Source organism: Agelaius tricolor, unplaced genomic scaffold (genome assembly GCF_023055355.1).
Source record: "Agelaius tricolor isolate 1412-34295 unplaced genomic scaffold, bAgeTri1.0.p SCAF_1, whole genome shotgun sequence".
Taxonomy (NCBI): Eukaryota; Metazoa; Chordata; class Aves; order Passeriformes; family Icteridae; genus Agelaius; species Agelaius tricolor.
Window position 1 is genome coordinate 41296817 of NW_027269261.1, and position 16658 is coordinate 41313474.

General features: G+C 39.7%; 1 protein-coding gene across 1 annotated transcript; it reads left to right on the top strand.

Annotated features, from left to right (window-relative positions):
- The first annotated feature begins 449 nt into the window (after positions 1-449).
- Positions 450-15961, top strand: LOC139591910 (sulfotransferase 6B1-like). Its single transcript, XM_071431138.1, has 9 exons — positions 450-1049; positions 4249-4424; positions 7699-8048; positions 9478-9617; positions 10695-10784; positions 11447-11573; positions 12353-12447; positions 13262-13418; positions 14354-15961. Exons 3-9 carry the CDS (start codon positions 7850-7852, stop codon positions 14482-14484), a joined length of 939 nt encoding a protein of 312 aa, XP_071287239.1. The 5' UTR covers positions 450-1049; positions 4249-4424; positions 7699-7849; the 3' UTR covers positions 14485-15961.
- Positions 15962-16658: the final 697 nt, after the last annotated feature.

Here is a 16658-nt window from a genome sequence, read left to right on the forward strand (position 1 = left end):
TTCATGATCTTCCACTTTGCCAGTCATAGCTGACTAGAGGAGAGAGATGGAGGGAAACAGAATTTTAGGCTGTCTTTTTGAACACAGTCACCTAAAGAGCAGTGTGTTCTTTGGCATTATAGCAAAAGATTTTTCACATATATATGTAAGTCCACTGATTTCACAAAATTATATTGATGTAGAAAAATGTTTCATCTGGAAAATGGATCAACACGATTTAGTGTACAAAGCAATAAAAATGACAGCCCTATAGAATAAAAAATGAAATTTCTTGGTTTTCAAGAGATGTTTTTTTTCTTCTTTGAAGGTGGTGTAAGTGACTGGAAGAATCTTTTCACTGAAGATCAGAGTAAGAAAATGGACAAAGCATTTGAAGAACATATAGCAGGAACTAAACTCGGGAAAAGGTTGAAGTATGACTTGTACTGCAAAGCCTGAAGAGAAATGAAATGTGGTTAGAACAAGAACTTTGCAAGGCAGATTCAGATCATCTGAATGCTATAGACTGGAAACCTAGATCAAAGGATGTAAGCACCTTAGAATTGCTGTAAGAGTCATTGCAGCAGCCTTTACAGTGATAAGCCTTTTGTTTAATGGTGAAATCTTTGGCTACACCCATTTGCTGAAGAAGATGTCAACTAATCATATTTACAAAAACTCAATAGTCCTGTTCCAGCTGTGACCTGGAAGGAAATGCTTCTTTTCCTTCTAGACAAATTCTATCTTTATAGACAACTTCTAATTATTTAGTATGCAGATTATTTTTTCCTTCAAAAATGTTTCCAATCCGTCAACATCTTCACAGAAAATATCACTAGCAAAACAGGGATATAAAAGAAGCCTAACGACAAATGAGATCATTCATGAATTCAGCACAAATTGAATTAAAGCTAGAAAATAAGAAAGAAGAGAAATTTGGATCAGCCTTCTTAAGACTCTTCCTCTCTCTGAATGCAAAATATCAAGATGAATTTCAGATTATAGGCTGATCTTTACAGGCCAGACTCACACAGAGGCACTGATTTCTATAGAATCACAGAGCAGCCCAGGTTGGAAGAGACCTATAAAAATCATCTGGTACAACACATTAAGAAGAGTAGGGAACACAAAATTTAGTAATGTTAAATGTAAAACGCTGTATTTAGAAAAGGGAAGCCAAAGGAGCAGGTACTTGATGGGGGTAAATCAGTCAGGCAGCAACACCTGGCCTAAAAACACCTGATGAATCACTTAGCAAGGACTAACATGATGACAGTGCTAGAAGAAAATGGCTCAGATCTTACTCTGGTCTTGCTGATCTGGTTGAAAAGCAGACCATGACCCATTTTTGCAGTTTTATCCTCTCCTGAATCATCCAAGGTTTGAATTCAGTCCCTTTGTGCCCTTAACAATCTCACTCTGAAGGACAGAGCTATTCAGAGCAGTAACACCTCATGTGCTTTTGCTCCATTTGAGATACTCAGTGGGCCCTTGCATTCAGCGGGGTAAGGAGGTGGAAGAAGAAAAGGATGGAAAAGGCAAGCGGCCATGTCAAAAAATGAATGTAGGCAAGGAAACTTGATGGATGAGTGACATTTTGAGCGAGTGAAAAGTAAGCAGAGATGAGGCCAGTGAGTGTGAGAATCAATTCAGAAAAACTTGGGAATCTGTTTTGAAGGTAAGACATAATTGACTGACAATAGACATGGCTCACAAAATTTATTACTTCTAGATTCTCACCAATTGTCAAAAAAAGAAAAAAAAGAAAAAGTAAACTATCATTCTTTTTGGTCTAGTCTATTTTGTTGCCTATGATGCCTAAAAAGAGAAGTTTCCACTGAAAATTATGTTTATATTGTATTTTTATCTGTTTCCTTTAAAAATAATGAACAAACTGGAAAACTTATATTAACCTATCTTCCACCTCATGTCCTTGTCCCAGTCCATTTCCCAAGCAAAGTTAGGCTGAGTCTTCCATTCAGGTGCATCTTCTCTTTATGGTGTACTGCAAATGCTCCTGATAACAGCTTTTGCATCCAAGGCAGATCTTCCTGTGGCTAACTGAGCAACTCAGAGTTGTCCCTGAGGAGCACAGGGGCTGTTCCACATTCATTGAGCTGCACAGCCCAAGACACTTTGGCTGCTGGACAGACAGTGCTGGGACTGGGACTTGGATTGCTGGCATACTCAGGATCCTTGGTTGCCCTGAGCCTCTCTAGAGAGACAGGGCTGCTCTAGCCTGCCTTGTGTGCAGCTCCTGAGCAGACAGACATGTGGCTGCACTGGACACCCTGCTCATGAGCAGAGAGCAGAGGCTGAGGGTTGAAGGAGCTGGAGGCACCTGTGTCCCCAGTGGCCCAGGGGACACGTTGGTACATTTCATGCTGAGGTATTACAGTGATCTGGCTCCCTCAGGATTCAGGCAGCTGGCTCCAAAGAAAATTTCTTAGGCAGCTGGCCTGAGGAAAAAAAAAAAAAAGATAATTTTTGATGCTCTTTAGAATTGGAAAATAGGTGGAAATTTTCCTCTTTAGAACTGGAAAATAGGTGGAAATTTTCCTCTGCAATTCTGAGTTAGCTCATGAACAAGGAGCTGAAAAGAGTAACTAAAACAAAGCTTACCAAAAGCATAATATATGAACAGTGTCTTCAACTTTTAAGAGTAAAATAGTACTGATAGAGAAAGTATTTCCAATAAAATGGTCTATTTTGATGGTTCTGCATTTTGGGAGACCAGACAAATAATTTTAAATTATTCTTTGTAGGTAATTTTAAGCAATCTTCCAAGTCTTGCAGGTACAATTTTCATTTGATACTGTCTCATGTTTAACTAATCTTGTGTCTAACATCCATTTATGAAGAAAGAGACAAGGATGTGATAAAATGGTTTGATATATGGGTAGTGAATGAGACCCATACTGTATTCAAGGGCATGAAGGAGAGTGAAAGGCCCCTTCACAGGATAAATCACATTCCTCTCTTGCCTGTTCTCTGTTGGGATGACCAGTGGAAATACCCATTTCACTATCTCAGCACTCCTTACCTTCTAAAAAGGTGTCACCCAGAATACAAATAACAGTTCCACATGTAACAATTTCACCAAAGATTAAATTATGGACATAAGGAGAGAGAAAAGAAAGTGAAGTAGTACAAGTAGAATTTGATTCACACTATTGCACTAAAACGTCACATGCAAGTGACCCTCCTGTCAGATTTAATGACACAAAATTCTCAGATGTGAGTATTTCATCCTGAGAGAATCAATTTTGGTTTGGGTGATACCTGTCGTCAGTCGTGGACATTGCTTTACAGTGACTGGATGCAAGAAAGAGCCATTGCCTGTAAGGAACCTTTATCCTCAGTTGTGCATCCATTTCTGGAGTAGTGTGTGGTAACAAATTAGTAGGGAAGTTGAAAGGAGTTGAAAAGAGCAATAGAGGTCTGCCTCTGTTTCTGCCAAGGGATGTGTGTGACCCTGAAGCAAGCTGGGAAGCACTCCACAGTATCTGCTCCACCCCTGTTGACTTTAGGAACACCCTGGTTGATTATTCACCGGGGCCATGATTTACCCTCAGCTGGCAACTCCCAGCTCAACTCAGTGGCCCCACAGGGCCACTCACTCTTTCACCTGCAAGGGAATGGGGGAGGGTATTGAGTGAGAGGAGTCCTGGTTGAAATAAAGACAATTAAATACCTAAAGCAAGAGCTATGTGTGCAAGCAAAGCAAAGTACAGAATTCATTCTATCCTTCCAGCAGTGAAATGTTCAGCTGTGTCCAGGGCTCCATCACCCATGATGGTGACATGGTAAGACAAGTGCCTTAGCTCTCAGCATCTCTCTTTCCTTCTCCTTCCCTCCATGAGCATGACTCCATGTGGGATAGAATAGTCCTTGGGTCAGTTGGGGCCAGCTGTCCCATCTGTGTCCCTTTTAATTTCTTGTGCATCTGCAATCTACTCTCTGGCAGCTCAGTGTGAGAATCAGAGGAGGCCCTGACACTCTGTAATTACTGCCTAGCAATGACTAAAACATATCTGTTGTACCAACATTGTTTTCAGCACAAATTCAACACATAGCTCCATACCAGCTACTATGGGGAAAATTGATTCCATTGCCGTGAAAACGAGCGCAGACTCTTGTTAAAAGGTTAAAGTACAACATTGAGCCAAACTGGTTCACTTGAAACCAATTAGACAGGATACCAGCAGCCACGTTTACATGTAAAAGGGAAGTGGAATGGATGTCCTACTGGTGTCTTTTTCCTTTCAGGAACCAATTGGCTTGAACAAATGGTGAAGGAGTTGGCAGATGCCAAATATACAGAAGAGGAAATGCAAGAGAGAATAAATGCTGAAAAGAAGTTGGAGACATTTCAGCGTCTAGAATTTGGGGATCCTGGGATATATGAGATAAGCAGGGAAATTCTGGGTAGAAGAAAGAGCAAGGTATGCTTGTGTAGATAACCTATAGTGAAGTAATCTGATGTTGTGACAACCTTTGATCTGGTCAGGGAAGGTGAACAACATGAAAAAGACTACTATTCTAGAGGAAAAGAAGAGATGAAGGAGGATCCTAGAAAATTTTACAGCACATTAGTTCTCGGGCCCAAAGGGTCTTTTAGAGAAGTTAAGAAAATCCACCCTGATCTGGTACTGAGGATTAGTTATTTTTCATCTCTGTTTCAGTACTTTCTGTATTGTAAAGTCAACATTAGTAGTATCATGCAGGCTGGTTCATTATTTGTTTCCTGGCAGTTGCTTCATACCTGTCATTCAATCCTGATGTAATAAGTCATGTGAAATCATGGAAAATTGTTCCTCTGCATTTCTTTATGTGCCTATACCCCCCAGACAGCAGCCCGTGCCAGTCTTCAAAAGTTCTCCTGCACTGATCATTTTGATGGACCATCTTCCCACCAGGACACTGGATCTGAAGCTCTCCTAGAAGAGTCATAGAAGGGTCCTGGACAGGCTCCAGTCCCTTTTTAAGAGTCCTTAACTTGCATTCCACTCTGCCTGAGCTCCTCTGAGCTTGTGGAGACAGGCCTTGGATGAGCTCATTTCATGGGAGTATTGGGGCAGGGTACTGTTTTGATTCCCCCTTCATTGCTCTGCCGTGCTCCTTTGTGGGTGTGCAGACAGCTTTGGCCACGTAACCTAAGCCATCCTAACAACCTGGGATCAGTTTGAAGGTGTTGGTTCTCCTCTGATCGGATCCACACTAACTTATTCAAAGGGGAAAATGATGCATATGACATTTCCATTTTAGAGAAAATTCTGATTTATGCAAAACACTGCTTTTCACTGGCTCAATCACAGAAGCTCACGGCATCTCACTACCCTTGCAGACTTTTCTTTGCTGTTATTGTTGTTGTTGTTGTTGTTGTTATTGTTGCAGATGAATGATCAGGGGAGTTTTAAGGTACCTTCTTGAATGGATCAATCTTAATGGAACTACCTAAACATGGAGTCGGTTATTTTACAGGACTAATATATGGAAGCCTTCTCCAGAGTTTTACTGAGATAAATGCAGATCACAGAAATAATTATTAAAACATACCTCTTCTTGTTTAGCACTTGGGAGCACATGCTTTGAAGCTTTCATTCTTTGAAGCTGTTTCATTTAACAGGGAATGGATCTGCATGGGCAGATCAGTGCACTATGTAAGGGTCAGCTGGCACTGTCCTGTAGCTGTCACAGAAATGTCTCCAGCCTCCTTCTGCAAAGCTCCATATCCAGCTCTGGTCAGCGTGGGAAGTCAGAAACCTTCAGAGAAACTGTGGTGTCTTGAACTACAAATACCATTAATCTGGAGATAATCAAATCCTTTAAGCTGTTTTTAATCTTTGTAGGTTTTAAAGCTGCTTCTTAGAAATTTTGAATCAAGTGATGCTTTCTTGTCAGTCTCTGGGTTCACTATTAATCAGGTTCAGAGGGTCTTGTACCACATGGATGGGGCTAGGCACTTCTCCTCCCGTCTCTCAGCTCAGGTGTCATGGCAGATGGCTGTATCAAAGGCTCACATCACAAAATCTTGCTCCTGCTTCTTTTTTTGTCAAGAAATATAACTGCCCTCAAAATGTCTCCTCATGACTTATGTCTTCTAATTATATTTTTCTCCACAAATACAGGGTGTGGTTTTTTTTTTTTTTTTCCTAGTTCCTAAGGATAAAATATGCTTCCCAGAAATAATTGGCCTGATTGCCCTTTCTTGCCAAAATACGCTGGAAATCCTCTGGAAGTTGCTCTGTAATATCTTTTTTCATTTTCATAACCCTACTCCAATGCTACACTATTGCATGAAATGACACCAATAATTTACAGGTCATTTTCCCTCTTTTTCCACCCTTAGAGATGTCTGTCCCAACAAATTCTTTTGCCAGCAAGTAAAAATACTAACTAAACACATTTTCTTATCTTCAGCCCATGACAATTTATTGCCAAGGGAAGATAGGGTAGAAAAGTTAGGTAAGCTGATTTTGTGTTTTGCTAGGGTGGCTAGTTTCACATCAAGAATCAGCAAAAGTGCTACTTCATAGGATGGCAATTTTTAGCTGATGTCAGTGAAATAAATGGTGCAGGTGGTACCAACTTTGTGCCCTTTGGCACTTGTCATTGATCAGATGGACCAGGCCATGTGATATCCACTGGCTTCAGATTATGCCTGTACATAGGTAGTTTTTCTATGCTGACAAGGTTTTACAGAAAGGAGTGGGGTGAAGGGAAAAGCAACAGATTGTGCATGGACTGGAAAAAGGAGACGTAAAAATGTAGGGCTAGATCATTCCATGAGCACTGCATTATGGCTCAGGAACCAGGGAGAGCCCTGGATCTCCCTTGAATCCCTCAGGGAGAGCAAATGGCAAAAGCATGCAGGTATGTAGTTGCTGGTCCCCTTCCTTCCAGTGCCCAACAGGCAGCAGTCAAGAGATGGAGATAAGAAAGGATGGCATGTAAATTCTTGGCATAAATTTTGGGGGAGAAGTATTTTCTCATTTTTTGTGACACATCCATCCTTTTTTCAGAGACTTAAATATTGAACCTGAGTCTAAAGCCAGTTCCTTTACTGGGGTCAGGGCAGTCAGCAGCTCATCCTCTGAAGTGCATGATAAACACTACTCACTGTAGCTGAGGTTATATTGTCACCAACTCCCTAAGCACTGATCAGTTGTTAAACAATGCTTGAGCTCATTAAAGAAATGTAGCAAGGAGTAATTTTTGTGTAACCACCAGAAAAACAGACCTCTGTAGTGCAGTCTGATGAGTGGCCCAAGAGTGCCTGTGCCCCTGTGCCCTCCTGGGCTCCAGCAGCAGGCAGCAGCCAGCCACACTCACAGACAGGACTGTCCTCAGCTCAGGCTCTAGTGCACTGAACATCCTCTCTCCCAGTCCCAACACATTTTATTTAACTTTGGAGAGAATGATGAGTGATATAATAAAGAAAGAAAAGAAAATCCCAGCAGTAAGTACTGGAAAGAGATGAACTGCCTTGAGGATTTTGATCATGACATTTAAATTCCAATCTGCAAATCATGTCTTTCTATATTGTTCTATCCTGTTTATAAACTCTGTGTTGTGATCTGACTTTTTGGCATGACCTTTTTCCTAGAATGTAATTGCATATGTCTGCTTATCTTGTTAGTTTATATTCAACTTCAATTGATTTCAAAGGTTCATATTGCGTAAGGTATTTGACTGGAGCTGTATATATCTTCACAGGTTCAGAAGAATGTAAACTATTGTTCATAGACTCAAGGAAAAAAAAAAACCCAAACAGAAAACCAAGCACCTATTAAAGAACAATCTGTGGGTTTCTCCTTCTATACAGCATTTCACACTTTGCAGAGGCTTTGTGTGAGAGAGAAGAAGAATGGAGACCAGGAAATCATTTGTTGGTTTGGTAGATAAGGCATTAGCAGCTTCCAACTCCTTGCGTCGGGATGAACTGCTCTTTTCTTACAAGGGAATTCTCTACCCTAGGACTCTTTACAGTCCTGAAGTGTTCAAAGCCTTGGAGTCCTTTGAAGCCAGAAGGGATGATGTAATTTTGGCAGGATACCCTAAATCCGGTGAATATATTTTAATTTTTTCATAAACAAGTTCCTGTTATAGTAAGTACAAGGTTTGTGCTAAATATATGCAATATATATGACATTGTACATATTATATATTATGCTAAATAAGTGTCTTTAGAATGTTTACCAAATTTTTTACAACTGATTTCATTTTCAAAAAGCACAAGAAATGAATTATGCATATTTGATATGGGAAATTTTCCAAAAGACTGTGAAAAACATTCTGATTTTCTTTTCTATAGCACCTAAAGGTTTTTGTTATCTTTACTTTTAATAGTTATGAAGTTAAATGCACAAATTGGAGAGAATCAAAATACAGTTTTTTACACCAGAGGTAACAAAATCTCCTGATATTCCACGATCTACTTCCACATGAATGTTAGTAAAGTTAAGAGGCTTTATGTTTTTACAATGGAGCCTTTGGTACCTTCAGATGGTGAAAATTTCTTAGATTATTTCCCACAGATGTCAAGAAATAGCTATCAAAAATATTTTTGCAGTCCTCGAAGTGATTGCACTGTTCTTTAATTATTGGGAAATCAAGAAGACATCTTTGCTAGGGGTGAAGTTTACCCAACATATTGGCTCCTTCTGCCTCAAATCAGTGGGCCACATGAAAGCCAAAGGTTTGGATTAGATGTGCCTCATATACACTTTAATCTTGCTGTTTCTCTCTTCCAGCAATTGGCTCACACTGCCTTACAGCGGATAGTCACAGCTGACAGGATTGTGAAGTTTTTGCGTTTTCATTGTATTTTCTTTTTGAAGAAATGTTATGCACTGGAATGCACTTGTTAAGATTGCAGTGAGAAAGATGTAGGCACCCAGTGTCCAGAAGTCAGGACATGGTAAATTAGAGATGGGAGATCTATGCAGGCTCTTTGTTATCTTTTGAAGAAAAAGATAGCAAGTGTGTCTAGGAAATGTCACTTCAGAGAGGTTTTTGTGGTTGTAAAAAAAACCTGTGCACAATTTTCAGATCTAGTTCTGCTCCTGTCTTGAAGTGCTGTAACCCATCTTTCTTCCAAAGATAATCCAGCACAGCAGAAAACACTTAATACATTAGGTTTTAAAGTATAGGATCACCACCCCAATCTCTCTTATATGTGTCACAATAAAATTTATTACATGCAGGTTTTCCTAGTTGAATCTCAGTGGTTCTTCTCCCTGATTAGTCAGTTTACAGTATACAAGTTAATTGACACTGTATTGAACTGTTCAAGTTGGAGAAATGTGTGTCCTTATGAGGAGCAAAGATAGAATCCTGGGTGGTGATTGACCAGACAGTCAGCTGTGATTGTATGACATGAAAGGAGACCAGGTAACCCACCTGGTTATACTACCACCTCTTGACTTCCTTGGTAAATCCATTTCCATCCATTCTAAAAGTTTTACAAGCACTTCTGTACTTTTCTTCTTTCAGGCACTAACTGGCTAAGTCAAATCTTAACTGACCTGATAGCCATATCTCAAAAGAAAACACCAGGTAGTGAAAGCAGTGTGAATGCTGAAGAACAAGAAGAATTCCCCTACCTCGAAATTGGAGATGCTGAGAAATATGAGGTGGGAATGGAATATGTATGGAAATGATCAACATTATGTGCTTCAAATACTGAATATATGAAGTGTGATCTATTCCACTGTTTGATGCTTTCACAGATAGCTAATATGTACCTTACCTTTATCCCTTGTCTAACAGAACTGAAGAGAATTATCACTGAACTAACAATAGATTATGGTAGGTTGTTTTTCTGTTGTAATCCTAAGGTGTTCCTTATTGTGAGTTTATAGTGGTTTGTTCCAGGTACTCCATTCTGTCTCCTTGGTAGTTTTGCCCTGAAGTTGTTTACTACTGTTTTCCTGCCTAATCTTACGTCAGCCCACATGTCTAACTCCCTTGCACCTCCCTGATTTCCAGACCCTTACCGGCCAATCCTGGAAGTACTGCCCGCTTCCCTTGTTCATCAAACATAACCCCACCCCTTTCTCTAGAACCTTCTTTGTCTATCACCCTTCCCTCGAAGTTCCATTGGTGTGCCAAGCCTGATCCCCTCCCATGTTATCCCCTATTGGTTACCTAGAATCTGATCCCCACCCTACATTCCTCCTGTTCTACTATTGGTTGTCCTCCCCTGTTCTTAAGTTTCTACTACCCTGTTCAAGCTTTGTCACTTGTCTTTGGACTCTCTTGGAGATTAAACCCTCTTGGGAACTTACACAAGTGGCCCCTCTCGTCTCTATTGTTCTGGCTTCCTTGACTCGGGATTCCCATCAGCAGCGGCACAGAGCAGCTTTGCTGCCTCTGGGAGTTGGGCAGTCCTGCTGTACTTCCCCATGGACCGGCCCGAGGGGCGGAGAGCAGGCAGCCACCCTTGGCACAGGCCCGGAGGTGAGGGCTAGCCAGAGGTCACCAAGAGACTGCCCGTGTCAATGGATAGTCTTTTTCCAATTGATTTTAGAAGATTGGACCTACTCAGAGCAGCCTAATAATATCCCAGGGAAATAAGCACAAAAAAAACCTAAACCACTTGTATTGGCCAATAACTGTTGATAAGTTCATCAAGGCACCATTTTAGCATAGGTTAATGAAAAGAATGCTTGTACTAACTGAACTGTCCACTTTCTTCCTTCCAATTCAAGCGAATGACCAAATTACCTTCTCCAAGATTTATGGTTACTAATCTCCGTCCTGAAAAACTTCCCAAATCTATTTTCGAAAACAATGCGAAGGTGAGTGCTGATTTTACTGTATTAAAGCAAACAGATTTTTTTTTTTTTTTAAGGGCCTGCGTAGTACTTTTCTGGCAATTCTCAGAATCACTCTTCTACTTAGGTGTTTAGCCTGGCCATTTTTACATGACTGTATAAGTACTGCCATTCACCTACTTAACCAGTTATTGGCCCCTTTGTGACAGTTTCCACAAGAGAGTTGCAGGGACTGAAGAAATCCTCCAGAGGCAAAATGGATTTTGATGTGATTTCCCGTGGGAGGATTTTTACGGCATTATTGCAAGTGAGGGCTTCAATGTGTGAGATTTCCAGGAGCACTTATATTTTTGTGAATTTTCCGTGCTATGCAAAAGATGAACTATGCCTGTATTGATTAAAACATACTTAGATTCTGCATTAATACTTTGTTAATCAGTAAAATATAATAATTATAGGCAACCAACTTCTTCTCATGGTACCAAAGCAAATTTAAATAGGGCACATTCTGAATTGGGAATAAAATTATAACTTCTGTAAGGAAAACACAAGGTATGAGAAATCCCCAACCACAGTTTTAAAGTATTTAATTTTTTTTTAAAGTATTTTTAAAGTATTTAATATTTTTTAATGCTGTAGTCTGCTATGTCTTTCTTTATAAATAATTAATTTAATTTTTTTTCTAGATATTGTTACTGATTCGTAATCCAAAAGATGTTGCTACATCTTATTACCATTTTTCCAATGGTGTGGCTACTGTTCCCTCCTATGAGACCTGGGATGATTTCTTCACAGATTTCATGACAAAGAAAAGTACAGTATCTGTTTTCTGTCTATTTCAATTATCCAATGATTTGTCTTCATCTAAAAACCCTTGTACTTTGGTAAATCAGCTTCACTAGGATTTTTTTGGTTTTCAGTACAAACCAGAGAATAAAGACTGAGAGTTAGACTTCTTAACTGAAGTTTTCCATGCTTGTCTAACTGCTTGAGGATAAATATTTGTCAAAACTGCACTTCCACAGACTTCCTTAATTTGTACAAACTGGTACTATTCCTGGAAGAAGCAGCTCTTCCTTATCTCTACCTTGGGTCCCCTTTACCCCTGCTCTCCTATGTCCATCATGTTGTGTCCATGGAACTATATACTCACCTCCATGCCAATTTGGATGAAAGGAATTATTTCGATTAAGTCTAGTGCATTAAAAGGGGGACTAATTGTAATCCATTAAAAAAGAGAAAAAGTGATAGCACTAGTTTAAGGTTATGAGTTTGGCATAGCACATGGCCAACAGAAGGGTGGGTTTCAACAAGGTTTTAGACTGAATTAAGGGAGTCTTACAAGATGGTCTGCAAGATGCTAGCTTTTTTGGTGAACTCAAAGCTGTCTTGAAATACTACCAAGTTTTATTTTTCTGAGTTACCAATGGTATCATGTGCCTGAGACTAGAGCACAACCAATAATTCCCACCGAAGGGTGTAAACTCTGCCATAGACATGATTAATAAAGCCCTTGGCTGACACAACTTAATGAGCAAAACCTGTATAATCCTAATTTATGCTTCATCTTAGTATTTTTTTGGGTTTTTTAGCGGCCTGGGGATGCTACCTTGAATACCTTTCTGAATGGAACAAATATGCTGACAAAGAAAATATTATGACAATAACTTATGAAGAGGTAAAAGAGGTAAGGTTATCAATAGTTACAAATACTTTGTACACCGAGGGAAATGATTTTCCTGAACCAATTCATCCTTATATACATACAGGGGATCCAAGAAGGGTGTTGCCCTGATTTTTTAAGATTTTCTAAGCCTTCTGATGCTTACATTCTTGTCACAAACTTTCTCACACAATTTCTGTAAATAACATCTTGTTTTGCATTCTTTTATGGAGAAGGAGAAATTTGATGGACTATTGGTTTCACCAGTGTCATTGGAGAGGTGGCACTTTCACCCTCCAATCCGCTTTGACTATTGGAAAACTATAAATGTTGGAGTCAGAAAATAAACTTCCCTTTTTTCATCACCTTGAGAGCAGTGGTGTGTGCGCTTGTGTTGTTTCGTATCCTATAGTGGCAGTTGGGTGAGACAGATTTTTGTTTAAGGGGAAGAAAAGCTGAAATTCAAACCTTGAAACCTTTGTAAAATTTTGCTTGAGAAAATGATTCTTGTATTTAATTTATCTGTGATATAAGCCCAAATAACTGTAAATCCAAATCTCCAGTAATATTTTTTGGGAAGGAGCTTTTCTGTTTTCAGTAATGTGGATTTTGCTACTCGTAAATCCTATATAATATTTTGTAATCAACAGGAAGGCAGCTCGTATCTCCTCCAAGGTAACTATGGAGATGAGAAACACTATGGCCCTGTCTAGTCCTAGAGAACTCTATGAATATGATATGTATGCAGCCAGCAGAGAGATATAGGGAAGTGTAAATACCCTGGAAATCAGAGTCATTTGTTTGAAAGTCATGCCATACGTCACCTTCCTCTTTCCAGAATCCTGCCCTGAGTGTGAAAAACATAGCTACATTCTTTGGAATTCCTCTGACTGAGGAACAGCTCCAGCTGGTGGTAGAGAGGAGCAGCTTCCAGTCTATGAAGAAAAACTCAGACAAGACCCATGGGTCATTTGGCAATATTCTCTTTCGCAAAGGTAGGAAGCTCCAAGGGGCTGAGAGGTAGAAATGTCCCACTCTCAAGGACTTGGGCCATGCTTTGGTTCTTTTTCCTGCACTCACATTAGAATTGTCAGTTAGTGACAAGCAGGTTATCACTGCTTTGCTTGAGAAGACTATTCAAGGACAACTGGTGAGGAAGATACCCAGCAAGGCTCTCACAGCAGAGCCACTCTTAGAGACTGACAGATGGCTGGCAGGAAGGAGGAACTGTCATGTGTCTGAATTCCTCTCCACCTCTGTGCCTGGATCACCAATTGCCCAGCCTTTGGAGCAGGCAGCACTGGGCCAAATTCAGCCTGAGTGGTGTGACCACACTTTGTAGGAGAGTATGGGAATCTTCTGAGATGGCCACTGCAGATGCCTGTTCACCCTTACACATTAGAACTAAGCCAAGCAGGCAAGAATCCAGGGACACACAAGAGAGGGAAGAGAAGGGAACTACTTTTGCAGTGTAATATGGGGGACATGGACATGAGAAGGGCAACCTGGTTGTCAGAATCTATTTCTGCATTTTACATTGAGGAAATAACTGGATAAAAACTGAAGCTGCAGAAGGAGCAGAAAGTCAGCTCTTTCTCCTGGCAGATGATTCTTAATTAATTCTTCATGATCTTCCACTTGGCCAGACATAACAGACTAGAGGAGAGAGATGGAGGGAAACAGAATTTTAGGCTGTCTTTTTGAACACAGTCACCTAAAGAGCAGTGTGTTCTTTGGCATTATAGCAAAAGATTTTTCACATCTATCTGTAAGTCCACTGATTTCACAAAATTATATTGATGTAGAAAAATGTTTCATCTGGAAAATGGACCAACATGATTTAGTGCAGAATGCAATAAAAATGACAGCCCTATAGAATAAGAAACAAAATGTCTTGGTTTTCAAGAGATGTTTTTTTGCTTCTTTGAAGGTGGTGTAAGTGACTGGAAGAATCATTTCTCTGAAGATCAGAGTAAGAAAATGGACAAAGCATTTGAAGAACATATAGCAGGAACTAAACTTGGGAAGAAGTTGAAGTATGACTTGTACTGCAAAGCCTGAAGAGAAATGAAATGTGGTTAGAGCAAGAACTTTGCAAGGCAGACTCAGATCATCTGAATGCTACACACTGGAAAAGTAGATCAAAGGATGTAAGCACCTTAGAATTGCTGTAAGAGTCATTGCAGCAGCCTTTACAGTGACAGTGATGAGCATTTTGTTTTATGGTGAGACCTCAGGCTAAACTTGTTTGCTGAAGAAGATGTCAACTAAACATATTTATAAAAACTCAACAGCTCTTTTCCAGCTGTAGCCTTGAAGGAAATGCTTCTTTTCTTTCTAGACAAATTCTATCTTTATAGACGACTTCTAATTATTTAGTATGCAGATTATTTTTTCCTTCAAAAATGTTTCCAATCCGTCAACATCTTCACAGAAAATATCACTAGCTAATATAGGGGTATGACAGAAGCCTAATGTCAAAGGAGATCTTCCATGAATTCAGCACAAACTAAGTTAAACTAGAGGGAGAAGGATGAAGGGGAATATGGATCACATTCTTAGGCTCTTCATCTCTCTGAATGCAAAATATCAAGATAGATTTCAGATTATGGGTTGAAGTTAACAGGCAAGATTCACTTGGAGGCACTGCTTTCTACAGAATCACAGAGCAGCCCAGGTTGGAAGAGACCTTGAAAAATCATCTGGTACAAACTTTCATGAGAAAGGGAGCCTGGAAGAGATTCTATCTAGATATCATGTCTTAAAAACCTCCAGTGGTGAGGATTCTACCTTATTTCTGTAGGCATTGTTCCAGCAACTGGTTGTTCTTGCTGTAAAGAACTTACTTCATGTATCAAGATTAAACATCCATTGTTGCAAGTCGACCTCTTTTCTTCTCCATGTGGTGTCTGGTGAATAGGGAGTCTTTATCCTATTTGTAGCTGCCCTTTAAGCACTGGAAACTGTGATGAGGTTGTCCCTGAGCCTTCTCAACTTTGTGGTCCTCCTTAGGAAGCCCTCTGCTTTGTCTGTGTCTTTCTTGAAAATGCCTCTGTTGAGGTAGTGGGGTTGTCAAGAGTGATGGTGTGAGACATTGCTCTACCCAGCTCTTTTGTACTGCCATTGGCATTTGCCTCTCTAGACACAGTATTTCAGATTTTTCCAGGGACCTTTTCTGGAAAAAAAATAAGGCAAAAGAAGTATCTGTAAATATAGTTGAATTAAAACCAGGAAAAACCCCACCCCATCTATAGATCAATCACCTAAGCAGATAAGATGGAAAAATAAAATATACAGTTGTCATGTGAGACAGGGGGTTTGAAATTTAACTTAGTACAGAAACCAATTTTGGATATAGCTGAAGTCTGTTTGTTTAGTCTGTAAACTTAGGTGCCCACAAAAAGGCCTGCAGAGATGACAAAGGAGATTCAAGGCTGCTTAGGAAGGAATGCAAGCGTCCAAGCAGAAGAAAGATCAGAAGAGGCACCACAGAAAAAAATCAGACGGAAAAATGGAATTGGGCTTATGTGACTGAATAACTGAGCAGGCTAATAAAAATTGATATGACAGTTGAATACCTGTGCATGTGTCTTTTATGCACGTACAACGGGTTAGGCAATAAAGTAGACTCGGAAATTTTCAGGGGTGCACATGTCCTTGGGGAGCATGTGTCCAGTGCTGAAATAAATCATACCACCTTTACAACTTTTACAAGTTGTAGAATTTTTTTCCGGAAATCAAAAGAATGAAATATTCAAAGACTTTTTGTTTCACTCTTCAAAAGCTAGTTGGTTCTGCTTGGACATAAGTAGACATGCAGAGTTTTGTAAAGAAATAGGAGTGCCAGAAGTGATAGTTAGAATATTTGAAAAAGAAATGAATGGATTCAAAAGTAGAGCAGCAGAAAGTCCTGTGGCAAGACATCTTTGAACAACTGCAAGTTATCTGTAAGCAACCAGAAAGGTACCAGATTCCTGGATGATAATATACATGTTTAAAAACTTTTGAAGGAAGAATCAGAATAGAACAGTCTCCTTAACTTGATACTTAGGAATGTAGTAGCAAAAATGACAAAGCAACTGACCATGGAACATTTTGAAGAAAATGAAATAGTAAATAAAAATTATGTGAAACAAGATGTGATCCTCCTTAAGATAACTTACCTCTTGAATAAGCCACTGACAGAAAATACAAGAGATGAGAGCATTGGGGAGGGCCTGAAATTATGTGACTTA

What these genes read in the sequence shown, in the direction of transcription:
- LOC139591910 (XM_071431138.1), top strand. Translation starts at nt 7,850, where the DNA reads ATGGAGACCAGGAAATCATTTGTTGGTTTGGTAGATAAGGCATTAGCA. An exon ending in GAGATGCTGAGAAATATGAG is followed by an intron (nt 9,618 to 10,694) that starts GTGGGAATGGAA and finishes TTCCAATTCAAG; the next exon opens with CGAATGACCAAATTACCTTC. An exon ending in CTTATGAAGAGGTAAAAGAG is followed by an intron (nt 12,448 to 13,261) that starts GTAAGGTTATCA and finishes TCCTCTTTCCAG; the next exon opens with AATCCTGCCCTGAGTGTGAA.